General features: G+C 30.3%; 1 protein-coding gene across 1 annotated transcript; it reads right to left on the reverse strand.

Moving 5' to 3' along the window:
* Nucleotides 1–20,134: 20,134 nt before the first annotated feature.
* Nucleotides 20,135–25,871, reverse strand: LOC137813519 (SWI/SNF complex subunit SWI3C). The gene is made up of 9 exons (XM_068615833.2): nt 25,483–25,871; nt 24,839–25,318; nt 23,968–24,503; nt 22,240–22,603; nt 22,092–22,162; nt 21,581–21,708; nt 21,301–21,374; nt 20,997–21,181; nt 20,135–20,777 (listed from the first exon to the last, which is right to left on the reverse strand). Exons 1-9 carry the CDS (start codon nt 25,508–25,510, stop codon nt 20,313–20,315), a joined length of 2,331 nt encoding a protein of 776 aa, XP_068471934.1. The 5' UTR covers nt 25,511–25,871; the 3' UTR covers nt 20,135–20,312.
* Between the last annotated feature and the right edge of the window lie 244 nt (nt 25,872–26,115).

Here is a 26,115-nt window from a genome sequence, read left to right on the forward strand (position 1 = left end):
TACATTTAGCACGTTTTGATAGTTATTTTAAGTTGTTTATCCAAAAAAGGGTTGGCATTCATAAACCTTTGTTGAGAAGACTTTGATTAATACCTTCACTTTTTACGGGTATTTGGAATATAGTGATTAATGTTTTTTTTCTCTACTAAAACGGTTGATAAAAATACCTAAAAAAATGTATTTTTTGAACTACAAATGAGAAAAAATGTGCTCATTATGAGTAAAAGTCAAAAACATTATTTCTCAACTTTTACACTTGATGAATTCTACTAAGAGTTTATCATCAAGTATAAAATATGTGTGGTGGTTTTAAAATAAATAAAAAAAGTACATGAAACTCTTTCATCAACATAAGTGAAAATAATGAAAAAATCAATAAACGTATCATGTCTTATGGTTAGCTTTGAATCAGCAAATAACAAATATAAGTAATTTTGACTTTGAAGTTTATTCAAATTATGATCAATTGTTGAATGTCTTCGATGATTTGCATGATAAAGCTAAATTGCTTAATTATTAAATGTATTGACTTGATTAAAAGAAGAAAATGATAACTTAAAAATAGATCATGATGCTTTGGGAATGATTTAAAAAAATCATCATGTAACTTGTCATGAAAACTTTAGATTGTAAAAGTTGAAATCATTATGAAGTCAAAAGTAAATAGATTTTGTAAAACTTATTCCAAATTCACAATGGAAACATCAAATCTTAATGCACCCCATAATTTACAAACATCTATCTCATCTTTTGTGACTCTGTGTATTGTTTGAAGAAGGGATATTTATCCAACACATGTTAAGAAAGGATAAATTTTGGGAATTTGAAATGAATTAGATGAACTCAATCAATTTAAGAGAAATTATGTGTGAGCACATGACCCAGAATAAGGTAAGATTTCTGTCTTTAATTTTTAGAACATTAAATTGTGATATAACAATGTGTTTATGAAGCTTAACGTATGAAACAAAACTTCATTACATATATTTGAAAAATAAAAGAACTATTGGGTTTCAACATAAATATGTTAAAATTTGATTTTATTAAATGGATACTATTAATTTAAAATATACTATTTTTCATAAATTTGATTTTATTTCAAAATTTAAAAAATTCAATTTATTTCCTTAAAATTAAAGAAATATATATATATATATATATATTTCATTAAATATTAAATATGAGAAATTAATATAATTATTTAAACTTGTATTAGTTTATGTAAGATCTGAGTTTTATTTTAAGATTTATATTTTTAAATAAACATTAAAAAAATTACGAAATAAGAATTAATTTTGAAAAATAAAATAATTAATTACTATATTAATTAAATTAAACATTATTTTATAAATTATAAAGATTATTAATATTTAAATTATTTTTTATTATGATAAATAGTTTTTAAATATATAAATTTAAGTAAGCTGTGGTTTCTATTAGCAATTCTGTTAACAAAATATTACTAAAAAAATTGAGTAATAATTTCAAAATTTTATCTCTATCTAAATAATTTAGTAATATTTATTGAAATTTTATAAAATATTTATATTAGTGATATTTTTATAATTTGGTAAAAAAATATTCTTAAAGACTTTTAATAATAATTTTAAAACATTGTATCTCTGTTAGAAAAAAAATACTAATTTTTAATAACAGTTTTATAGCGTTACTTTTTTTATTAAAAACAACTAAAAAGATTTAATAATATTTTTAAAATACTATCTTTTAATAAATAAATATTATTAAAATATTTAGTAACAATGTTATAAATGTTTGTATTGATACATGAAATGTTGTTAAAAAATAGTAAGATTTTTTTTAATAAGCAATTGTTAACATTATTAATAGTAGTGATACTTTCTAGATTGTTAATTAAACAATTGATGTTGAAGATTTCGTAGTTTATGTTTTTTTTAACAATGTGTTCATTGAATAGTTATAATAAATAACTAGTCATGATCAATAAACTTTAATAATTCACAATATAATTAATAATAATAATTTAGACATATCAGAAGTTATAAATTAAAAATAGTATTATTTTTCATAAAAAGACAATATTATAAATTAATAATATTATATTTAATGTGACATATATTACAATTTGTCATATGAATAACTTTGATTCAGCACCAGTACTCTCAGTTATCTCAGGAAAAGGTGCATCAGCAGGTTCAAAAGTTGGGTAATCTTCATAAACACAATCATTCCAAACATTTTCACTTCTCTGAAGGATCTGAATCTGGTTTCTCCCATAATTTGGTGACTGCAAAATGTATTTTGTCATATCTTCATGGCAGCGTTTTCCTACATGATTCACAAGTTTGTCACAGCAATAACTGCTAACAGTTTCATTGCCAAAAAATATAGCTGAGAAAATCTTGCCACCACAATCTGGGTATAACTTAGCAGCACATTTTTGTAAATATTCTTCATATGATGACAATGGTCTTGGTGCATGATTTGTTTCACCATAAGAACTGGGTGATGATGTTTCTGGAATCTTGTCTGAAACTCCTGTTTTCATCATTGAAGTAAAGCTAATTGTGAGTAACAGTACTAGACAAAAGTTGTGGAATGTGGCCATGGTTTCAAAGGTGATGATGGCTTTTGAGGATGAATTGCAAAATTTGATGATGGCTTTCAAATGGTTTCGAATACTATAATATATAGTAGAGTTTTTATAACATTTACATTAATCGGTTTTCATATTTTTAATTAATGTGCATTAAAAATTTGATAAAACGTAGGTTATAACGTAATTCGTGAACAACGATTGCTCTATTCCTTATGTTTTGCAAATTAGATTATGTTGTTTCAAATATAACTGTTCATAATACACTGAAAACATAATTAAATTTTTACTCTAAAGCTAACCCTAGACAAGTAAATAGGGTAATATAGGAGCAAATTATCCCTCCACTTCCATATTTATATAAAAAATATTTTTAACCTTTTTAAATTTTTTAAATAATTCTAAATGAGCAAACGATACCTAATCACCTCAAAATACCACAAATTTTACTTCAATCATCAACGTTCATCATCAACCACTACAAACAACCACTTTCACCACTTAAAAAAAAATACACCACACTCTTCAAAATACTCTAGAATATTCTTAAAATTAAGAAAATATAGAGGTGTAGGAGGAATATATAGAAGTGTAGGGAGAATTTGCCTAAAGATAAAATCATATTCTCATATCCAAATCCTTGTTGATCCAATACTTTTGGAATGCCTATTTTTCGTACCTTTATTTTTTAATTAAGGTTTGTTAAAAATTAATAATATGTATGGTTTTCACTTAATTAATGAATCAACAGTTTTTCATATTAGTTATGTTTGCATAAAAATTAGGAAACATGGTTTCAAATATAAGCCGTGCATAATATCCTAAGAAAATAATTAAGTTGTTACTTTATTGGACAGAATAAAGTTAGCCCCAAATAAGTAAAAAGGGTATGATGAAATGATAATTCCATATCCAAATAGTTGTTGATCTACTATTATTAGAATGTCTTTTCTTTTGTACTTTAAGTAAACTTATTTATAAACATTTTTAAATATAGAAAAAAGAAATAGATAAAATAAACTTCTTAAAAATCTAAAATAAATGTATATACAGTCTAACTTTAAAAAAAATACAAAAGATGTTTTACAATAAATTATTCATAAATTAATTCTAACCTAGGAGAAGTTTATTTTAATTTTTTTATTTTTATCTTCAAAAAATGTTTAAGGAGGTAATAAATGAGTGGAAAAATAACTTATTTGATTGGAAGAAAATAGTATAAGGAAAAATTGTTTTTATATCATTATTGAAAATTTAATTCAATTTTTATCTATTATAATAATAATAAATTATTTTTTTATCAGTAATGAATTAATAAAATAAAATGGAACACTTTAAGGGTGTCTCAACCCTTATACATAAGATACTCCTAGTTTAAGCAATCAACAAAGCAAATCAAGATTAAGTGACACACCACTTAACTCAAGAATCTTAAACTATTTAAACAACCCCTGCCCAAACAGGAACTGGTTTTGCAAAAACCAGCAAACCAAAAAATTGATGGCTATCTAGCCACTGGAATTTTAACAATCTAAAAACTTGAAGTCTAGCTAGCTCCCTACCCATTGCAGCAATACCAAACCTACTACCTTGTGCACTACATTTTATTACCAAAGTGAGGCACGTCCTCTACTGTCAGTCTACTTCCAAAAGCTACAAAAATCTTTGCACATCCTCATCTTTTAAGCACCAATAGTTGGTCAACTAACCACACAAAACGTGCATCTACAAAAACTGCATAAGCTTGACCAGCATTGACAACATTTGGACATGGCTTACAGGTCATTTTTTTGCCTAGCAGACCACTCAACAAACCTTTGTCCTGCTTGATGCTGCAATAAATAAGTCATAACCCTTTGCTGCTTAATAAATCACTTCTACACCATCATCTTCATTGTCCCTTCCTCAGCGCCCTTCTTGTAACGAATATATGACTCTACCACTAAGAGAATCATTGTCTCTGCATCCCTACCATAAGACTTTTCCAACCAATAGACATAGATATACAATTCTAACCAATAGCTAATGTACCGAACAGGTAATCCAGATACATATGAAGATAACGAAAAAACAAAGGATCTCATCCAGCACCTAACCCCACCCTAGTAATATCCTTTTAATTTCAAACATATAACATGATAAAGAATCCAATCAGGGATCCCAACATGAAAAACATTCATCATATCTTTCAACCATAACCAAGCTTTGAATCGTCTTTGTCGTGACTTCAGTTAGACCTGCAAACAACTAACAACTAGCTCTCTAAGAGCATTAGTAGCGCTAATCTCATAAACATCACGACAACAAAATTAAAAAAGTTTACAACTGTAATTTACGAGACTTCTTCCTATTAAAACAAACACCTCCTTCTTCATCTTCTCTTTCGCATAGATTTCAGACATTCCGTAGGATTTATGCACCAGTGGGCGTATGTAAATTCAGCTACATTCTCTTTGTTTGTAAGCCACGTCCACGCCTTTAGTTGAGCCAAAGTGAAGAATTCAGAGTTGTCTGTTTGACCTTCCTTAAAAATGATTTGATTTCTTTGTTTTCAAATTTCTCTGACCACTGCAATCCAAACACACCTCCAAGATCTGTTTATCTCTTGCATAGTCCAGTTCATATTAAACTGTAGGAAATGGGATTTTCCTTCCCTATAAACCACTGTTGGTTCCCCACCCATTCACTACAGAGGCACCATACTCTCCAGGCTACTCTACATTCGAAGAATATATGACTTCCACTTTCCTCATCTTCCTCAATAGCACACCTATTGCTTTCTAGGATTAACCCTCTTCTCTCCAAATTAGCACGGGTCAGAAGTTTGTCATTAAAACTCTCCAGGCAATAGTTAATGTTGAAGGTAACGCCTTGATGCTTCAAAGACCCTCATACAATGTACTATTGGCTCCTTCGTCCCTGTTTCTTAAACAATTATAAGCTGAGTTAACCGTATAAGATAGTTTTTCAGTCGTCTTCCATATCCACTGATCCCTGGACCCTTTTAATAAGGTTTTGTTATCTAACAACGATGTGAGTTGGTTTTCCTCACCGATTTCCCACTCGAAAAGATTACGTCTCCATGCCACTTTCCAACACCATGTGTCGCTATTCCAAAAACCTACTTGTGAAAGGCTAGCAGATTTTTCATTGGCAATGGAAAATAGCCTCGGAAATTTTACTCTTAAGGCCTCATTGTCTAACCACTTGTCTTCCCAAAACCTTATATCTTTGTCATCCCCCAACTTCCACGACATTTCGTCTTCGAAGCAATTCCCTCATTCTTCCGACAGCTACACTTTTTTTAAATCTTTCCACCAATTTGACTCCTTATAACTGTTGACTGCTCTTCTTAGTTCTCTCCACCCACCATACTTTGAATCCAACACTTGCCTCCATAAACCTGCCTCCTCTGCATTCGCCAAATCCATTTCCCTAATAACGCCTCGTTAAATGTCCTTATATCTTTAATACCTAGACCACCCACCTCTCTAGATTCGCACACATTTTCCCATGTCACACATGCTATCTTCTTACCTTCCTTCCCCAGCCCCATAGAAAATTTCTCTGGATCTTCTTAATTGTATCTACCACTAACTTTGGTATCTTATAGAACGACATATAAAACAGAGATATTGACAACAAAACCGATTTGAGCATACATATTCTCCCCGCCATTGATAGAAAATAATAATAATAATAATAGCAAAGATTAAAATAAAATACACCCCTAATTAATTATCTTTATAACATTATATTAACTTTATATTAAGAATATAAATTATTATGTCTATTAATTTATGTTTCTTTCGTTCTTATGTAAAAAAAAAAGGATAATTTTTTACATTTATCACATTGCATTGAATAGACTAAAGTCAACAATGGCATTAAAAAGGATAAAACAAAACAAACTAACTAAAATAAAATTAAAAAAAGAAAAAAACCTTTTGATAGATAATAGTAGAATAAATAAATAAATAAAAAGGCTAAAATCAACTTCTGATCCATTATTTTCGAGAATGTGTAAATATAATTTTTGTCTATAAAATTTGTGTCGCTCTTTGGATGTAGGAGGAAGAAGGTGAGAGCGTGCAAACAAAAACCTTTGGACAGTAAAGTTAAAAAATACATATGACGACGATTTTAGGGAAGAATTATCGTTTCAATGTTTTTTAATTTTGAATGAAAATTTAATAGAGAACATTGTTGTTTCTTGGATTTTTAACAATCATTATCATGTTATATTTCTGAATTTTTAACAACAATATTTTGTTAGAACTATAATTACTTTTTGCGTTATCAAATAAGAGTTAATTATCATCAAAAGGTTTGTAAGTTTTGTTTAATTATATGTTTCTTTTTACGATTTTAAGTCTGAAACTATTGTTATCGTTATTCGTCAATTTTGTACTAGTGGTATTATATTTTAGAGTTTTTTTTATTAAAAAACTTACATGATGTTAGACATAGTACTGAAATCTAAAATCTCACAAGTTATATGTTAAAAAAGAAATTCAATGCTAAGAATATATATGGACACTAGTGTAAATAAGATTTTTTATGACGGTTGTACAAGACTTTTTATGATAGTTATACCAACGACATATATACAAGAGACATGAAAAGTTTACACTTTTATGTTAGTTGAAGAACCGTCATAGTAAGTTGAACTTATTATATTGGTTGTATTTCAACCGTCATAAAATACTTAACTTACTATGACACTTTACACTACAACCGTCATAATAAGTCAAACTTTTTATGATATTTATTACAATAACAGTCACTTGCAATTCTCAAATAAATCAATTTATTGATAATTAAATAGTATTATTCAATAAACATAAATCAATTCATTGATAATTAAATGGTATTATTCAATAAACATAAATTAATTCATTGATAATTAAATAATATTATTATGTATACATGGTACAAAATCAATCTTACTATCTTAAATTATGAAATAGAAAATAGTATACTTGACTTCCTCTTTCTACAACTATTTATTAATTTAGGAACATCAACCAATTTTGGCACATCATTTGCAGCCTAAACTTTAGATTGGACATTATTTGTTGCAAGTTTTTGAGTTAGGGACCTCTCCACAACCAAAAAAGATAGTCTAATGATTTTTTACCACCATCATAGCTAACTCCATGACATTCAATTGATTTTTTAAACCTAAAGTTTAGTCTCCACCTTTGATTTTTTAAACCTAAACTTTAGTCTCCACCTCCAAATAATAGAGAAAAATTGCATAAAAAATAAGAAAAGACACAATAACATAAGTGATTATTCATAACAACAAGAAAAGAAATGCTTGAATGCAATAATTGGTTCTACATTTTCCGAGTTTCATGTGATTAAAACCAAATATTGTCAACAACAACCAAATAAATGCTTATCCCTTAGAAAAAAACTTCATGAATATCAAATTATTAATAATTGGAAATTGCAGAAATCTTTAGTTATACGGAAAATCCTTTCCCGCACTCAAAAAAAATGAAAAAAAAATATTATTATTATAATTTTTTAGATAGTAATTATAAAAACTAATGAACTTATTATAAATAATATAATTTATGATTTGATGGACATGTAAAAATGCATAATATATTTCATCATATTTTGGTTAACATCGTTTGTGGTTGAGAAAAGTTGTTGTCAGATGTGAAAGAAACATTTTTTGTATTTATGACTTTTTTTCATAGTGGTGCATTAAACTTTCACATGGACTAGCAAATAAAATGTTTTGCATAAAACCTTTTTTTGAGCAGACCCACATCCAATTATCCTTTCACTATTGGGCCTTTTCAAACTCCATAACAAGTTTCATTCCTATAACCAAGTTTCATACTTAGATGTCTCAAAAAAACATAAATAAATCAGCACAAGTTAAAACTATTTATATGAAAATTGGTGATTCTTGCATAAAACACAATAACTATAAATAAACTCCATAAGTTATTTGAATGTTAACTTAACTTTTTGATTGATTGTAAAATTGTTAAGTGAAAATATGAAGGTACAAATTAAAATCAGTTAAAATATTTTTTTATCCTTGTAAAATTTTCAAAGTTTAGTTTTCATATTTCTAAATAAAAATTTTACATTTTTAGTTATAATTTTAAAATGCGTCACTTTTGATCCTACGGAGTATATAAATAACGTTTTATAGAGATAAAAAAAAAGTATTTTTGATAGCATTTGAAAAACAAAAAATAGTACATTTTAAAGTTAAATCCACTAAAAATATACAATTTAAAAAAAACTTTGTAGACACATTAGTTGGATTAAAACATATTTTTTACACTGAAAAATAATATTAAATATAACTAAAACATTGCATCTAAGTTTCTTTATTTAAAACCATTGTAATAAAACTAACAAAATGTACCTTATTTACCATAACCATGTTTGTTCCTTTTGACTCTAAAGTACAACATTGAAATTATATTGAGGAATGTGGACTCTAAACATTTTGTTTGGGCCTCTGATGTTTAATGTTTAGGTGAGAATTAGAAAAGTGTATTTAATTAGGTCAAGTTGTTCTCTTTCTAAAACATAAGCACAAAACCAAAACTTTGACTAATGAATCTTGAATTTGAACTGCACTTGTCACTACACATCATGAATAATGACCCTATCCTCCCTACAAATTTTGACCTATAGGAAGGGCCACGAAACCTTTCTTTCCTCAAATGGTAAATAAAAATAAGATGGCAAGCAATAAGACAATGATAATTAAATTTAATTACCTTTAAAAAACCAAAACCATTGAAGTTTAATCAAGTGCTCCTAGGTAGCTACCTGAAACTCTTGAAAGAACATCTCCTCTAACTATGTGAGAACCTCACAGATCGATTTTTTTCACCACCTCCTACCACAGTCACATTCAAGCATGCAATAAACATCTATCAAATGTATTTTCACTAGCATTCAAACTTTTAGCTCATACTTTTTTTCATTTCCTTCTTACATAAGCACACTCAGCCAATCAAAAAGCACATAGAACCACATAGCCACATAGCAGCATCACATGATGACATCTAATGTTTGTGACCTGTTAATATAAATGAGATAAAATTAAGGATATCAATGAGAAAAGCGTATGTGATGTCATAATCTTTCCCCAATGATAAATCAAACTGAAATAATTGTTGGAGATCCCACATCGACTAGAGATGAGAGCCTTTCATAGTATATAAGTGGGTGCAAACCTCACCCCTATGAGCCGGTTTTATGGGGTTGAGTTAGGCTTAAAGTCCACTTTCTAACATGGTATCAGAGCATGTTTTCGAGCCTATCCTAGCGAGTATTTGTTGGGCTTATCAGGCCACCCGCTATCGGGCCGCTATCGGACCACCCATAATATATAGTCCCACGCACGAGCTTCTATCTATCACTCTCGGCGTGAGGGGGGTGTGTTGGAGATCCCACATCGACTAGAGATGAGAGCCTTTCATAGTATATAAGTGGGTGCAAACCTCACCCCATTGAGCCGATTTTATGGGGTTGAGTTAGGCTTAAAGTCCACTCTATAACAATAATCCCCAAATAATATAAAGAAGATTGTGAATATCCATTTATACATCAAAAGAAAACCAGGAGACACTTGCCAAGGTATGAGTTGCAAGAACACTAGAAGAAGCAATGAAACTATATCAACCGAGGGGTGTATTGAAGTTCTACTTAGCTTTTCAATTACAAGTATAAACCTCATTCAATAGAAGAAAAGAGATTTGTCACGAAAATCTCCTATTATAGTGAGTTATTAGTGTTATGATAATTGTCAAAGCAAAAAAAAAAGAGTCTGCATAGATACAAAATTTCATTTGACTGTTACTTGCAATATTCTCTTAAACTTAGAGATTTTGTAAAAGCATACATCAACATTTACTAGAGAGTTACCTTGATAACATTTAGTCCATTGTTGATGACACAAAGGATGAATACCCAATGCTTTGATACAAGAAGAATATGTGGTCATATATAGATAAAAATTATTGCAAAGCTACCTCTAACTAGTGCTCTAACGATTTCCAGATTAAGAGTAATTAACTAAAACTAAAAAACAAACGGATTGATAAGAACATAGGTAATTCCCATTCTCAAATTTGCACATAGATGGTTTATTAATACTGAAAAAGGATGTTCTGCATAATAATTTTAGATCTAAGAACTCACTAATTTCAACAAAAAAAATAATAGACCTCTCGTTCAAACAATCTACCGAACCCTTCATGTGCACGAGCCTATTTGTATCGATAATGTCGTACAAATTTGAACGTCCTTGGAGTATGTATCTTCAGCGTCCCAATGTTCCTGGTCGACAACCTCGCGTTCTCTAGCACCTATGTAATCAAGAACACTGCCTTCTCATTTGATTTCAGACCTCACCGCTTTATCGCCACCACGAACTCTAACACAAAATCTCCATCATACCGACGCTCGAGGCGACGTAAGGCACCGTAGTGGAGATTATGAGTCGTTTCTCCTTGTGATTGATCTTCACACTCCTTGCGAAAAATCGCACAACTATGTTAGTGGAGACGAAACATGAAGCAAAATGTGTGTTAGGAATGAATTTTCAGCACAAATAGAAATTAGGGTTGAATGCACAAAACATTGGTTGTTAGAAAAAATGAGAAAGAGAAAGGGAAATGCATAAAAATGACACTATGGGTTGCAAGTGAACAAGAGATAGTGCTCATTCTAACCAAAAATGAGACAATGCTCGTTGCCACCAAAAAAATGCGAAAAAGGAGACGGATCTCTTTGGAAAAGATCACAATGGGAAAACAATGTGAATGAGAAAGAACCCTAAAATGAAAAAGAGATTAGAAGAGTTATTATGACAGTTCCAATTACAATTGAAATAGTAACAACTTTCTATGTCATTTAAAATAATAACGTCATAGTAAAATTTTATTATGTCAGTTTTAATAATAACCAACATAATAAATTTTAATTTATTTACTATATTGCCACAGTTTTACTTATTATGATGGGTAGATTAGACCCGTCATAATAAGTCATCATTGATTTCCAAATTTGTACTAGTGAAAGCATTAAAAATCCATTTTATTTCTATTCTCAAGGTTTGCAAGATCATCATAGTTACTTTCTAGAAAATGTTTGAAACTATAAAGTTTTAATTGCATGGTTGAATGCGCTTTATCCACCAACCAAAAAAGGTTCAAGGAATAAGTGGAGGGTTATAAAAAATTTAACATACTAAAATGGAATCACATTCTTCAAAGATGATAGGTTTCAATAAGCTCAATATAAATAGCCACCACAAGCTCTTCATATAAAGCTTTTTAAAAAAGCTTCAAATCCTTAAAAAAATATTATCACTAGTCGCATGTCTAGGACAATCTCTAGTCATTCCATCAATGTTAAATTTCACCCACCCTACACTTGGCATTCACTAATGAACTTGATGAACATGAGAGTTCTTCTTAGGTCTAGTCTAAATGTCAAAGAATTTTAAGATAAAAAAGTCAATAATACTATTATGCATAAGTTACTTGACTTGCTTATATATCACTAAATAGTGTTTAAAGTAGGTTAGAAATCTAACTTTTGTTGGACCCGAGCATGATTCATTGTTCTCCAAAGCAACCAAATAACATAAGTCACAATATACTATAAGAAAAGTGAGATAAGCTAGTAGAGATAAGTGTCAACTAAGCGTGGGACGCAAATAGAGTGACCAAACAGACTCAAATAGATAAGGATATGTGGATAATATCTACAAATTTATTAATATTAGTAATATTATTAATTATTATAATAATATAATAAAAATATTAATATTAATAATAATGTTAATAAAAATATTAATATTGATAATAATATTGAATTTACCTATGGATACATAGTTGTGGGTAATAATTCGTATGTAGTGTGAAATTTACCCACAAATACAAATAAGTGGGTAAAAACTATGGGTAATGTTGAATTTGCTTACAGATAGAAATTTGTGGATAATATTTTGTAGGTAATGTTAAATTTACCTACAGATTTAGATTCGTGGGTAATAATTTGCAAGTAATGCTGAATTTAACTATGGATTTAAATCCATAGATAATAATCTGTGAGTAAATCTAGTTCTTTTTGTAGTGGTTAAAGGACACAATTAGAATGATGCAACAACAACTAGTCATGATGATGGAGCGACAACATGTCAATGCTTCAATCAGTACAAGTCAATTCCACCACTATTATGTTGAAGACCATGATCACCAACCCCTCCCCTTCCTTGAAGTTGATCCCAAAGAGTAAGTTTTATTATTTCACACTTCATATCTTCATATCATGTACTAAATGTTCTATTTATTAAAATTGTTTCCATTGTTTTCCTGGACTATTTTTATGGATGATATCAATGCTTATTATCGTGCATGGGAGACTTCTCTTATATCTTCTTATGATTTTTTTATTTTTTTTATTTTCATATTTTTATTTTAAATTAAATTTTATACATTGTACTTTTACGGTTGTTTATGTAATTGTACATTTTAGTTAATTGTTACTTCATATCACTTTTAAATTTACAAATACAATTGCATGAATTGCAATGGTATGAGCACTTGATTTTATACTTCAATATGAATTTTGAATTGAAGTATTTATTGGATTTTTTGTATTACAATTAATATTTTAAATTCAATTGAATTTTGATAACTAATGGTTTGAAATAGAAAATTGGATTGTTTGAAATTAGAAATTTATGGGTTGAAATTGAAATTCAAGTGCACAGGTGCCTACTGGTTTCCTCCAAACTACATTTTTTTTTTCATTTTATGTAGTGTCAACTTTAGCGTGGCCAAATCCACTCTACTTTTTTTGTCAGTCAAATCCGCAGATGATTTTTTATTTCAAATTTACAAAAAAATTTCTTCCATTTGTGTGGGTGAAATCCACACTAAATACAATATATTATAATATTTATTATCTACTCTATGTGAACTTGGGTGACGCTATGTGCATCAGTTTTCACACCGACATTAAACTCAATAACTTTCACGATTTTGGCATCTTTCAAAAGGTCGACACATTTTCCATACATATGTGTCCGCTCTCATCACTTTATGTTTTTTTTTATAGATTCTTGTTTAGTATTTTCTTGTAGTAACACTAATATGAATGACTTTTACAAGAGAACTCATTGCATCATTCAAAAAAAATATTCACATTATTACGAAAGATCAAATCTAAGAAAATTTGCAATCATGTCCAATGTCCAAAGCTTGATTGTCATTCACTACAAGAAACCAATTTTATAGACAAAATTATATACTATTTTAGAGACTAAAAAATTATTGGTGTCTATATTAATTTCTATTATTGATAAATAATTTTTAAAATGGTATCTAATTAGATACCAAGATTTTAGATACCAACTTTAAAATCTAAATAATTCGTAGCTAAAATCTAGATAGTTAATTAGATACCAATTTAGAAACTATTTATCAATAGAAACTAATTTAGATAAAAAAAATTAGTTTCTAAAATAATATCTAATTTTGTCAAATAGCAACTAATTATTTTTTGTCTCCAAAATTGATTTCTATTTAATAATTTTCTTGTAGCTAGCAATCATTACAAGCAAATCATGAAATAGAAACCAATTTTAGAAACAAAAAATAATTAGTTGCTATAGTGACTAAATTAGAAACAATTTTAGAGACTAAAAAAATTGATTTTTAAATTAGTTTATGTTGTTGTTAAATAGTTTCTAAATTGGTATCTAATTAGCAAACAAGGTTTTTGCTACCAAATTTAGAATCTAAATAATTGGTAGTTAAAATCTTGGTAGCTAATTAGATATCAATTTAAAAACTATTTAACAATAATAGAAATTAATTTAAAAATCAAAATTTTATTTTAGTTTCTAAAACGGTCTCTAACTTAATCACTATAACAACTAATTATTTTTAGTTTTTAAAATTAATTTTTATTTCATGATTTTCTTGTAGGGATCGAACATTAAAAGAAAATACTTTGAGAACTTTCCTCCTAAAGGTTGCATTATATATGTATTTTTAAGTTGTTTCATTGTTTTTATCTTATTTTATTATTGATCACTTGTTTATAACAAAATTACACATAAAAAAAAAGTATAAAATCAATTTAACATTATGTAATAATAAACCACTAAGTGAATGAAAGAGGAATGACTTATAGATTGTTGCATTGTCTACTGCTTAACAAATATGAATGAGGAAACAAGCATGGAAGACACTATATTACCTTGGAGGGCCTCGAATTCACGTTTGCTAAAGAAATGAAAAAATGAGGAAAAAAAACACCCATAGAATATAATCCAAGTGATTTAGTGGGTAACCAATAACAGGAAAAATATATAAACAAAATAAAGAAAGTAAAGAGGTTATCCAGAAAAATGGTGGCAAAAAAAAAGGCTTTTAGTGGTGGTTTGAAGTTTTGGTTGGGTCATTCTGATGTAATGGGTGCAACATGTAATGAATGCTATTACCAAATTTCTTATATAATGGCAAATTTCTTTTTATATTTTTTACACTTTTATTTTCTTAATTTATTTTTGTTTATGATAATTTTCGTCTGAAAGAGTTTAATACTCAATCCAAAGTATTTTTCAGATTATTGGAGGATCAGTAAGCTAAAATTAAAATTTTAGCTCATCATGGAACATCATCCTAATTTAATATAATTAAAGCATGCATTATAGTAAAAAGCCTTTTGTATTATTGCTGCTTTCAAAATAAGAACTTTTCAGTATAAAATTATGCAATATTTATAGACCTAGTGATTAATACTGATTTTTTTCACAAGGTATATAGTGAATCTTGCATATCAAATAATTATGTATTCATGGAACTTGACTTCCAAGTTACATGAAGATGAATCCCATTTAAATAGAGGTGTTTTCAGAGTTAATTAGTGTTTGTGCATCCATGAAGGAAGATAATAAAGAATTATCCATGTCTAAAATAATCTTTTCCAAATAATATGAGATGAGAACCATGTTGTAAAAGAACTTAATATTAAACCTATTATGGAGTAAAAATTATTCTTATTCATGAAATTATAGAATAATTGTTTAATTTAAAAGAAATAAATCATCAAATCATAAAATTGAAATTATTATTGTATTTTTATAAGATGAAATTACACTATATGAATTTTATAAACTCTTATAATTCAACACTAACACAATCATTCCAAATCTTCTGACTCCTCTCCAAGATTTGAACATCACTGTTTTTGAACTTTGACTTAGTCAAAACATACTTTGTCATATCATCGTGACACACCTTTCCAACATCGTTTACAAGTTCGTCACAACAATCTTCAATAATAGTTGTGTTACCAAAAAATATTGCAAAGAATATGTCTTTACCACAAATTGAGTCTAATTTTGATGCACAATTAGTCAAATAATCTTCGTACGATGACACTGGTCCAGGTGTATTTGATGGTGTCAAAGCAATGTCAGAAAGCCCAATGTTGAACATCAATGACGAACTGATCACAAAACATAACAACAGAGAAAAGTTGTTGAATGTGGCCATTGTTTGATGATATAATCAAATAAGGTTTTGATGATGGTAACTTAACAACACTTTAATGATGATGACACTAAAATAGTTTGTGTGATGTTATATTTATAGTTGAAGAAAATAGTTTTTAAACAAGAGTCGTTCAACCTTAATTGTCTTAGTGAATAAATGAAAACTTATGTCAATAATTAATTAACATCTAAAAAACGAAAACCTTCCATTAATTTACATATCAACGTTTCCACTTATGTTTAACATAAGAACACATTTAATTGTGGGAGAGAAACATTAAAGACATGTTATTGATACCATAATATAGATTTTTTTACCAATAAAAAGTAATTTCACACATTAATTATCAAAATAGGTCAAATTTAAAAATTTATCACAATTGATAAGTTATTTCATTACGAGAAAGTCGTGTTAATATGATATAATTTGAGTATATGACATGATTTCAATATAATCAAATTTTAACTAAAATTGTGTCATTTTAGCACGATTTATCCATTTCAATAAATTTTTAAAATTTTACCAATTTCAATAATTAAACGTGTAAAATTATATTTAATTAGTAAAAAATCTCATAATATAGTTGGATTGTAATTCACACGAACTTAAAACTTTTTCCAAATCAAGAATAAAGAAATGTTAACACTACACGTTTTTTCTTTAGTTTAAGTCAAATTTAGGTAAATCAAACTGAATGAAATCGCATTCTCCATTTACTAGTTCCTAGAACAAAAAATTAGTAGGACTTGCTTATACTACACGATTGTATTAGTTTTTCTTTATTTTTAATACAGTAATTTGTTTTTAAGACTCACATAAAAAAGGGCTCTCCAATTATTTTGGTTTTAATGCTAGCAAAAATTATTTTTTTAACGGTTATAATAATTTTTGTCAAAGAATTATTGAAATGTACTTAGTAAGGTGAGCATGTTATTGGCTTGTTTTACACATTTATAAATCAAATAAAAAGATATTTAGTAAGATATATCAAAATAATTTATTTTAAAAAAAAAAAATTTATAAACTACAAGTTACTTCAACTAATTTTTAACTTGTAGCTCATGGGTTATTTAATTCTTTTTTAATTACGTACAATCCCTTACATTTAAATCTGTGAAATTTGGACACTTTTCTTAAATGGTGTGTCCGTGTTGGACACACGTATCGAACATCGATACTCATAGAACACGTATCGGTGAAGTGTCCAATTGAAAAATTATTTGTTGGATTTCTAACAACTATAGCATGGTTCTAATACAATTTTAAAAAGAAAAAATACATTCATTTTCTAAAAACTTAAATTTATTGTATATATTTTTATAATGATTACAAAAACAAGTAACAAATCATTTTGAATCAATCATGAGAAACATTTTTCCTCTAAAAAAAAAATTAAAACATACTTAAGTACATAAATCTTTATTGTCAATTTATAATTATATAATATATAAATTTGTATTCTCGTATCCTATATTTTAAAGATTATATGTATCTTTGTATTCCCGTGTTCGTGTCTGGGTCGTATAAGTGTTTGTGTCATTGTTTGTGCTAAATAGATTTAAACACATATTCTCTTCTTATTCTTAATTTTTTATAAAAAAAATTATGTACAACTTCTTTATAAATTATGGTATCAATTATGCATTACCTACTATTTCTTATTTTTAACTTTAAAAACACAATTAATTATGGTATCATTTTTAGTATTTTGTCGTGCTACTTTTTATTTATTTGTGAAGTTCAAATTAAAAAAAAAAGATTTAATATTACAAATTGATGTTTCTAATTTTAATGATGTCAGTACCACTTATGATGTGATTAATTATGCTATTATTTGTGCCATTTGTGCAGAGATTTATACTACCATCACAGGACAATGGTTGCTTGATTAGAGGTTGATAATCTACCCATATTCTCCATTAGTTATTCTTCTTCTTTCCCAATATCACTGGGATGGAAAAACAACTTTGTTGTACCTATGTGTTACTTCTAACAACTCACGAACCTACCATTCAATTTGATTCTTTTAAGGTATGGGTAACGATATAGATAGAAGGTGATCCTTCGGGGTCCTTGAAAACAGTTGTGAATTTTTGTAAAATCCCTTCTAGAGGGGTTTATTGCTCCACATTAAGTTTTTTCTTCCGAGTTTGGGTGAAGCACACAATAATTCTTCTCAGTATATTTCGTTAAACACTATGGACCCTTGAGACATTTCTATTTTCAGCCAGAACATTCCCAACACCATGTTAATATCTACCAAATCCAAAAAATAAACACCAATATTGAACTCCCTGCTTTTAATTCAATTGTGAGTCCTTTACAAAGAACATCATTGCACATTGGTGCATAGGTCCATAACATCCACCACACTTAAAACATTGTCCTTTTTTACTCTTATCAAGATGGTTGGAATTCTGATTGTCTGATTAAGAAGACAATTGACACTAAACATTTGGAGGGTGATCTTTTTCCTATGCAGCAGAGGTGCAAATAATCTTAAGCTATGCAGGTTTTTAATAAAAGTTATGCAGGAGGCACTTACAACTATGCAAATGTTGCCTTCAGAAATACCCTTTTAAGCTTTGCATGTCTTGAACTTCTTAACGTATTCGGTAGACCCTTCAGAGTAATCACTCACTGCAAGTCTGCAACTGTTTTTTTATTTCTAGCTTTGGTTGACTGCTGTCAGTTTTGTATGGGGAATTTTTTGTGTGATGTAGTGATTACTGAGTATTTGTATGTCTTAAATACAAATACAAAAATAACAACTTTCTTTACATGTTTTTGTTTTGTCTTTTATATAATCTTTTTTGTACTTCACTTGCACATGACGTGGTTTTGTATTTTAAATAGAGGACCATATGCAGACAATCGTTGGACACGGGCAAGAATCCATAAACAGTTTGCACCCTCTTCCTGTGACAGATACAATATAATCCAAGTAACATGGATTTAGATCAAAGACAGTGAACACAAAAGGTCACTGAAGATCATTCTTCGATATTAATTTTTCCTGTAAAATAACTCAGATTTGTTGACTTAGATGTCAATAAACTTTCCATGTTACTAATACATGAGGAAAAGGGGGCCGAGAAGGACAAAAAAAAAAGAAGGAAGACTGTGTTTATTATTAGAAATTCAATGCATTTCATAATTACATGCACATTAATTATGTCATGTCACGGGGTCATGCATCACTCAATAGGTTGAAAAATATATTATATTTCATTACTAATTTAAATTGATTTAAAATATTTTAATCACTCTAAATAATTTGATAGCATTTTTGTTTTCCTTTTAAAACGAATATTAAACAAAATAAACTAAAACTATGTAGAAATATAAAATTATAAAAAATATAAATTATATAGAAATATAAAATTATATTAAATATTTAATTATTTTCTAAATTCATGTATTTTTGTGAAATGCTATCAACAAAAAATATTATTTTCACTTTTATAAACTAATTAGTTTATTTAACCAATTTTAAATCTTAACTAATATCCTATTATATTAAAATCATCCTCTTACTTTAATTAAAATTAATTTTAAAATAACTTCATTTATAGTTAATGTTATATTTAAATATAAATATAATTCAAATATATTTATACATAAAATACTTTTAAACCAACCTGTTTGAATTTCAAATTAATTTTTCAATTCAGAAATAATTTTCTAATATATTAAAAAAAAATTATAACCAAAATTATATTTTTTTATTTCATTTCTAAACTTTAAATATAAAAATTATCACTATTCAAATAGAATTTACAGATACTCCTAAAAAAATAATCTAAAAGTATATTAATCTAATAATCTTCAATATTACACAATTTTAACATTTTTTTAAGTCACATCAATTCAATCTCACCACTTTTCACTCACCTCTCCATTCAAACAAATTCACTTTCTATCCTTTTTCTCTTCTTTTGATTCCCTTTCCAACCTCACCCTCCTCCAATCAAAAGCAATAGGAAAGATACTATTAACTTTAGGAAAATCAAATGCCTACTTGTTCCCTTTTAAGCAACACTTTCACAGTTTACTGAAACCACAGGGCCTAAAAAGCAAACAAATTTCATGGCACTACTCGTAACTGCTGAAAACAATAATCAAATACAATGATTGTATCTTAAAATTTTAAAACTACCATCGAACCCTAATTAACCTAAACCAGAGTTAGTTCTTGACACAGGCCTCGACAACGAATGATTAGGAGTAGGCTGCACATTACTGGGGCCATTGAACATCGAATTTGAGGAAACAGACTGTGATTGTTGTATCATAGATAGGGGCAACCTTTGCCCTAATCCAAACATTGAAGGCCGCGGGACAAAGGACATGTGTGGATGAACTGGTTGGCTGTTGCCATACCCTGAGATGCTAGGCTGTGAGGAAGAAGCAGAAATCATTTGCTGCCTACTGTTACTATTATTGTTAATCATGGAAGGACCAACGCCTGATACATTCATTGGAGGAGTGGTTCCACCATTTCCAAGACGTGCTGAAACGACATGGGACCGTTCAGAAGCAAACCTCAGCCTCAGCTTCTCAACTTGTTCACATTCTTTCATCAACTGTGTTTCAATTTCTGCAAACTGCTTCAACTTCAGTTCCAATCTTTTCAACTGTCAATACACATAACACGTTATACACCGAACACTAGCACAGGCCACTTTTAAATTTTCCCAAATTGTTTTCATTTACCTATTCCACAAGAAAAATATTTAACTAGTGCAAACACATACATATATATGCACCCGCCAGATTGAAAACGGCAGACACACGGATGAAGTATATGAGGCTGAAGCAATTATGTTAAGAAATAAAAAAGGGAGCAGCTGTACCTTAGTATTAACAATATTAGCACATAGCCTCTGAATTTCTCGCTCTTCATGATCCGCAAACAATTTAGCTTTCATTGCTGCAGCAGAGAGGCCTGCTTTGGCAGCATCTTTGACTTTCTCAGCAGACAGCAGGATCGACCCAGCCTCATCTTGAGCACATGAACCAGGTACTTTTGACTTGTCCTCTGAATTCAAAGGAATTATTTCTCAAAAAGAATTACACACTGGGTATCATCACTTCACCAGACAATAGGGGTATAATTTACACCTTGGCAATTGAAAATGAAACAACCATAAAACTAACCATTTTTCTGATTTGAGTTTGCAACCACTCCATGATGGCCACCATCTCTATTGTTTATGCTTTCTGAATTTGTCCTTCATAGATACAAATAAAAAATCCTAATTATATGAACAATAAAATAAAGCTGGCTCTTGGTGCAGAGGGAAAATAAAATTATGGACAGAGAAAGTGAAAAGAACAATAGCAAATGACAAGATATAATTGTAGAAGTTAAAAATGAAAATGAAATAACTAAGAGAAAACACTTCAACCAAGAAATGAAAGTCAAACTGACACTCACCTGTTTTCATTTTCCAGAGCTTCTATATCTGACACGCTCCCTGAATTATTCTCTGACAATGCGGCTAATGCTGCATGAGCGCAAGTTGCAGCTACTCTTGGTCCAACAGCAGAGGCTAAAAAGGCAACCTTTACAATGTAACCACAAAAATCAAATGCTTAAGAATCCAATAAAAAAGAATTAAAGAATATAATAGACTAGACAGACTGATTTGCTGTGAAACTCAGACACTATCATCACTAATTATATGTTTGGGAGAGCTTTCAGTAGAAAATTTTTTTTTTCAAAAACACTCAGATGTCATAAACAATGATTTTACCAAAATAAACTGAATCAAACACATCAAGATTTTCTCCTCAGAAAAGAGGAGAAACGCAACAAAACAAGTTAATAAGGACAAGATATTAGATGCAGCACTGATAACCACCTACTTGAATTATAATTTTAAGCATAATTCATGTGCATCCATTAATAAATGACAAACTTAAGAATATCATTACCAGTCACCTACCAGTGCCATAACTGGATTTCCAGAATTTGCGAAAGGAAGCCTTCCATCAGAATCCTTGTTATGTATGGGTCCTACAAGAACAGGGATATGAAATCAAAACCATATCACAAGCAGAGGTTACAAAAGTTTCTGGTTTAGTAAGACAGACCCGCAGAACTCCCATTTGAGCAACAATGCAATCTTCCATTACCCTCTTGATTATTGATATTGGATGACAAGGACAAACTTGAAACATTGATGTTTTCCAACTTTCCATCTCCTACAGGTAGACGGAGAAAATGAAGAATGCATTGTGCTTTAGACTTGGTACCAACATGCTCGGCAATTTCATTCCAATTCTCGTTGTAAACCTCCACTGCTTCAAGCAGCAATAAAGTCTCTTGATCAGTCCAACTATCCCCATCTAGATCACCATAATCTGTAGTTGAATCCACTGTAATAAAATCTATACTAGAATGACCAGTAACAAATCTCCCATCATGAAAGCAATCAGTGCAGAGTAAAATATCAACCTGCAACACGGGAGGTGAATCAAAAATAATGACAAATGTTTCCAAAGGGATTCTACAGCTTAGTTTTATACTTGGGTCATCATAATGAACCCATATTTGTAAACTCCTATAAATATTAATGAGAGAAATCCTTCCTTGTAGCGGAATGGAAACTTTCAAAATAATATACTAGTATTGCATTAACAACTAAGAACTGTCTATCTTACAGACTGGCAATCACTTGCCAGCTGTCAGCCTTTGTCATGGTTAAATGGAAGATTGCCCATTTGAAATCTGAATTAAGACATGAGCACACACTGCAGCACGAAGTGAAGTTTTAGCTTCAAATTAGCATCTTCAACTACAACTAACATGGAAAGGTATGTTTAACATTTGTATTAGAAGAGTAGGATTGAAGCCACAATGAGTACAAGAAAAGGAAGAAAACAAAAAACATGAAGATTATTCCAATTGGTTCCCTTTAGCAGAGAGAAATACACAAAAATTCAAGACACTAATCCTGTAAGCAGGGGTGGGATGGTACAATGGTACTCTAATTATGCAGAGAAGGCTAGCAAAAGGTATTTTGAGTAGATTTCTTGGAATTGATAACAAGGCCATAGTTCATTTTCAGTTTCTGGTCTTTCGTATTTTATACTTGCTTGCACTTTGTTTGTTCCACTCCTATAACTTATAGGGCTCTTGTATACTATGATCACATGACACAAGAAAAAAAAAGTTTATAGAATTCTCCATATTAAATTAATATCAAAACTCATCAAAGACACAAATCATCAGATATTTCTTCATTGAGACCTTCAAATATCTGTTTCTGCCATGTACTGTATTTTCGTGAACTCTAAGACGCTTGAGTAACAGAAACAATGCAATATTAATAATATTTTAGATCAATATACCAATATAATAAAACCTCATAAAAAACAGAAGCCTAAGACAGACACTGACATGTGCCTATTTTGATGCCACTTCACAACCACTTCTATTTATAAATAATGATGCTCCCATCCCATCCTATAGAAAAAACCAATAGTCTTTTGTATGGTGTAATCTTTCTGTTACCTAGCATTCTTAAATTTGATTTGTTTTTCAATCAATATTAAAAGCAAGGAAATGGGTTGCCAGTAAGATAAATGGTATGCAACAACAACGTAATGTATAATCTCTTAAAGGTTTGTCTCCAGCAATCATATGTACAGAAAATTCAATAGTATCCACTCTCCATACGTATGCACTGCCATGTGTTAATAACTAACTTTCCAGCATATTAGTCAGAAAGGTAATTGGACAAAAGTAATCGACAGCCACAGGATTATTCATGATAGAGTGATGAATGAGTTGAATTTAAAACCAAAACACCAGTGTACCTCTTTCTGTGATTGGTAGTATACAACAGGAAGAGAACGGGAACAATAGTGGCAATAGTTTTCAGATAGATACTCTCTTATTGTGCCATCCAAATCAGAAATATTGGTATTGTGCATTGTTCTAGATGAATAAATTTCTTCAGCTTTGAATTTACACTTGGGCTTGTCAAACTCAATCAAACTATCTATGGATCTTAAAGCCACTGATGGCACACATAGTGCACCACTTGTGTCCTCCGTCAGGCAAGTATCATTGTCCAAATACTCACGCCTTGGGTCCTGAGCACAGTAATTGATAATTCCCCATTGATCAAGGAACCTGACAATTCGAGTTAAATCTTCATTACCAACACCGACTGACAAAATCTGGCAACTAGGGACTGTAATCCTCTTCCCTGGGTCCTCCATGTATCTTGCAACAATGTAATTCCTACATTCCATGTACTTCTCTGGCGTATGATCTGGCGACTTTCCAGAAAAGAAATGTGGCACTGCTTGTCTCTCAAGTCGATGCACTGAGGCTGGAGAAAACCAATCTGTCCATAAATTTTCAAAATTTATTATATAACTCAACATGTTCAATCAACCAAAATTCATTCTTAACATATCAGATCGAAGAGCTTAAAAATTACACGTAATTCCGTCAAAGGGGAAAAAACAACATAAAAAGGATATTTTAAACTCATTAAAACATAAAACATATCGTACAACCCCTGCACAAAAACATAAGAACTCAAACTTCCAGACAAGTTCAATACATATAAAGGAGTCACATCCTATTTCACATCATCATGCACTCCCTTAATAACCAAATAAAACCCTTCCTCAAAACCCAGAAAAAAGAGAGTTCAAATCCAATAGAGCAAAGAACCTGAATGCATAGGGACCACTAGAACCCTAGTGCCAAACCGCTTAACAACGCCGGAGCCTTTCATAACGGGAGGCGGAGCCGCGACGAAGCTCGAGCCCCCACCGAGGCAATCAGCGGACACAGCAGAGGACGCCTGAAGCTGGCCGTGAGACACATTCTCGAGAACCGGAACGCCGTGCTGCGAGTGCCCCCTGCCGGACTCCAGAGCCACAATCGCCGCGACCGCCGCGTGAGGGCGGGTAACGGTGCGCCTGATCGCCGGCGGGAAGCGCGAAATCTGGAGCCCGTCGCGCGAGACGACCTCGATCTCGAGTCGCGGGTTGGGGTTGGGCGGCGCGTTAGGGCTGCGGAACTGGTCGTCGGAGTCGTTGTCGTCGCGGTCGTCGTCGGAATCGTTGTCGTCGTCGTCTTGGTGGTGGCGGTTGGGGTGTGGTTTGTGGGATTGTCGCTTGCGCTTCTTCCGCCATTTGGTTCGGTTGTCTGTGAAAAAGTAAAAAAATAATAATAATGATGAGAATAAAAGAGAAGTTATTTATTGGAGAAATAAATGAGAATTGAAATTGAAATTGAAATGAAGTTGACTTGAGTTGAGAGGGAAAAAAAAGGTAAGGAATTAAGGAGAATTTTTAGGTCATTGTGGATACCTGAAGGGAAGGAAGGGGAAGGTGGCATGGGAAGTGAGTGAGTGAATGAGTGAGTGGGTTGGGTGTGGGGTCGTTGATTGGCGCAAAGGCTGGTGTGGATTTTGGATTTGGAAGAACCTTGTGTTTGTGTTTGTGCTTGTGTTTGTGTCAGGTCTGTGTGGGCATGATAGAGAGAGTGAAGAGAGCAAAAGAGAAGGCTATGCTATCATTTAGGATTTAGGATGTTGCGTTTGGATGTTCCAAAATTGTAACTATCTTCTGTTGAATTGCTTTTGCTTCTGGGTGCCTTCATTGACACGTCATTTTAACGCCGTTTTCCGATAACTCCTTCACACGCCACCTTTGCCTCACCCATCTCCAATTACTTATTACTTTTCCTTCAAATTTGTGCTTTGGTCTTTCAATATTTTCTTATTATTTATGCATATTTGTATTTTTTTTAAAATTTATCATGAACTGTATTCATATTTATTATAATAAATTATAAATTTTATAACTATTCATTTTTAATTTTTAAATCACATAATAAATTTTTAATTTCATTTTGAAAAATGTAATTGAAAATAAGCTTTAACTTCGTTCAACTCGTTTTTATCTTTATACATACACACTTTAACATCTCATTATCGATCA

This window comes from Phaseolus vulgaris, chromosome 1, assembly GCF_051622355.1.
Source record: "Phaseolus vulgaris cultivar YP4 chromosome 1, ASM5162235v1, whole genome shotgun sequence".
Taxonomy (NCBI): Eukaryota; Viridiplantae; Streptophyta; class Magnoliopsida; order Fabales; family Fabaceae; genus Phaseolus; species Phaseolus vulgaris.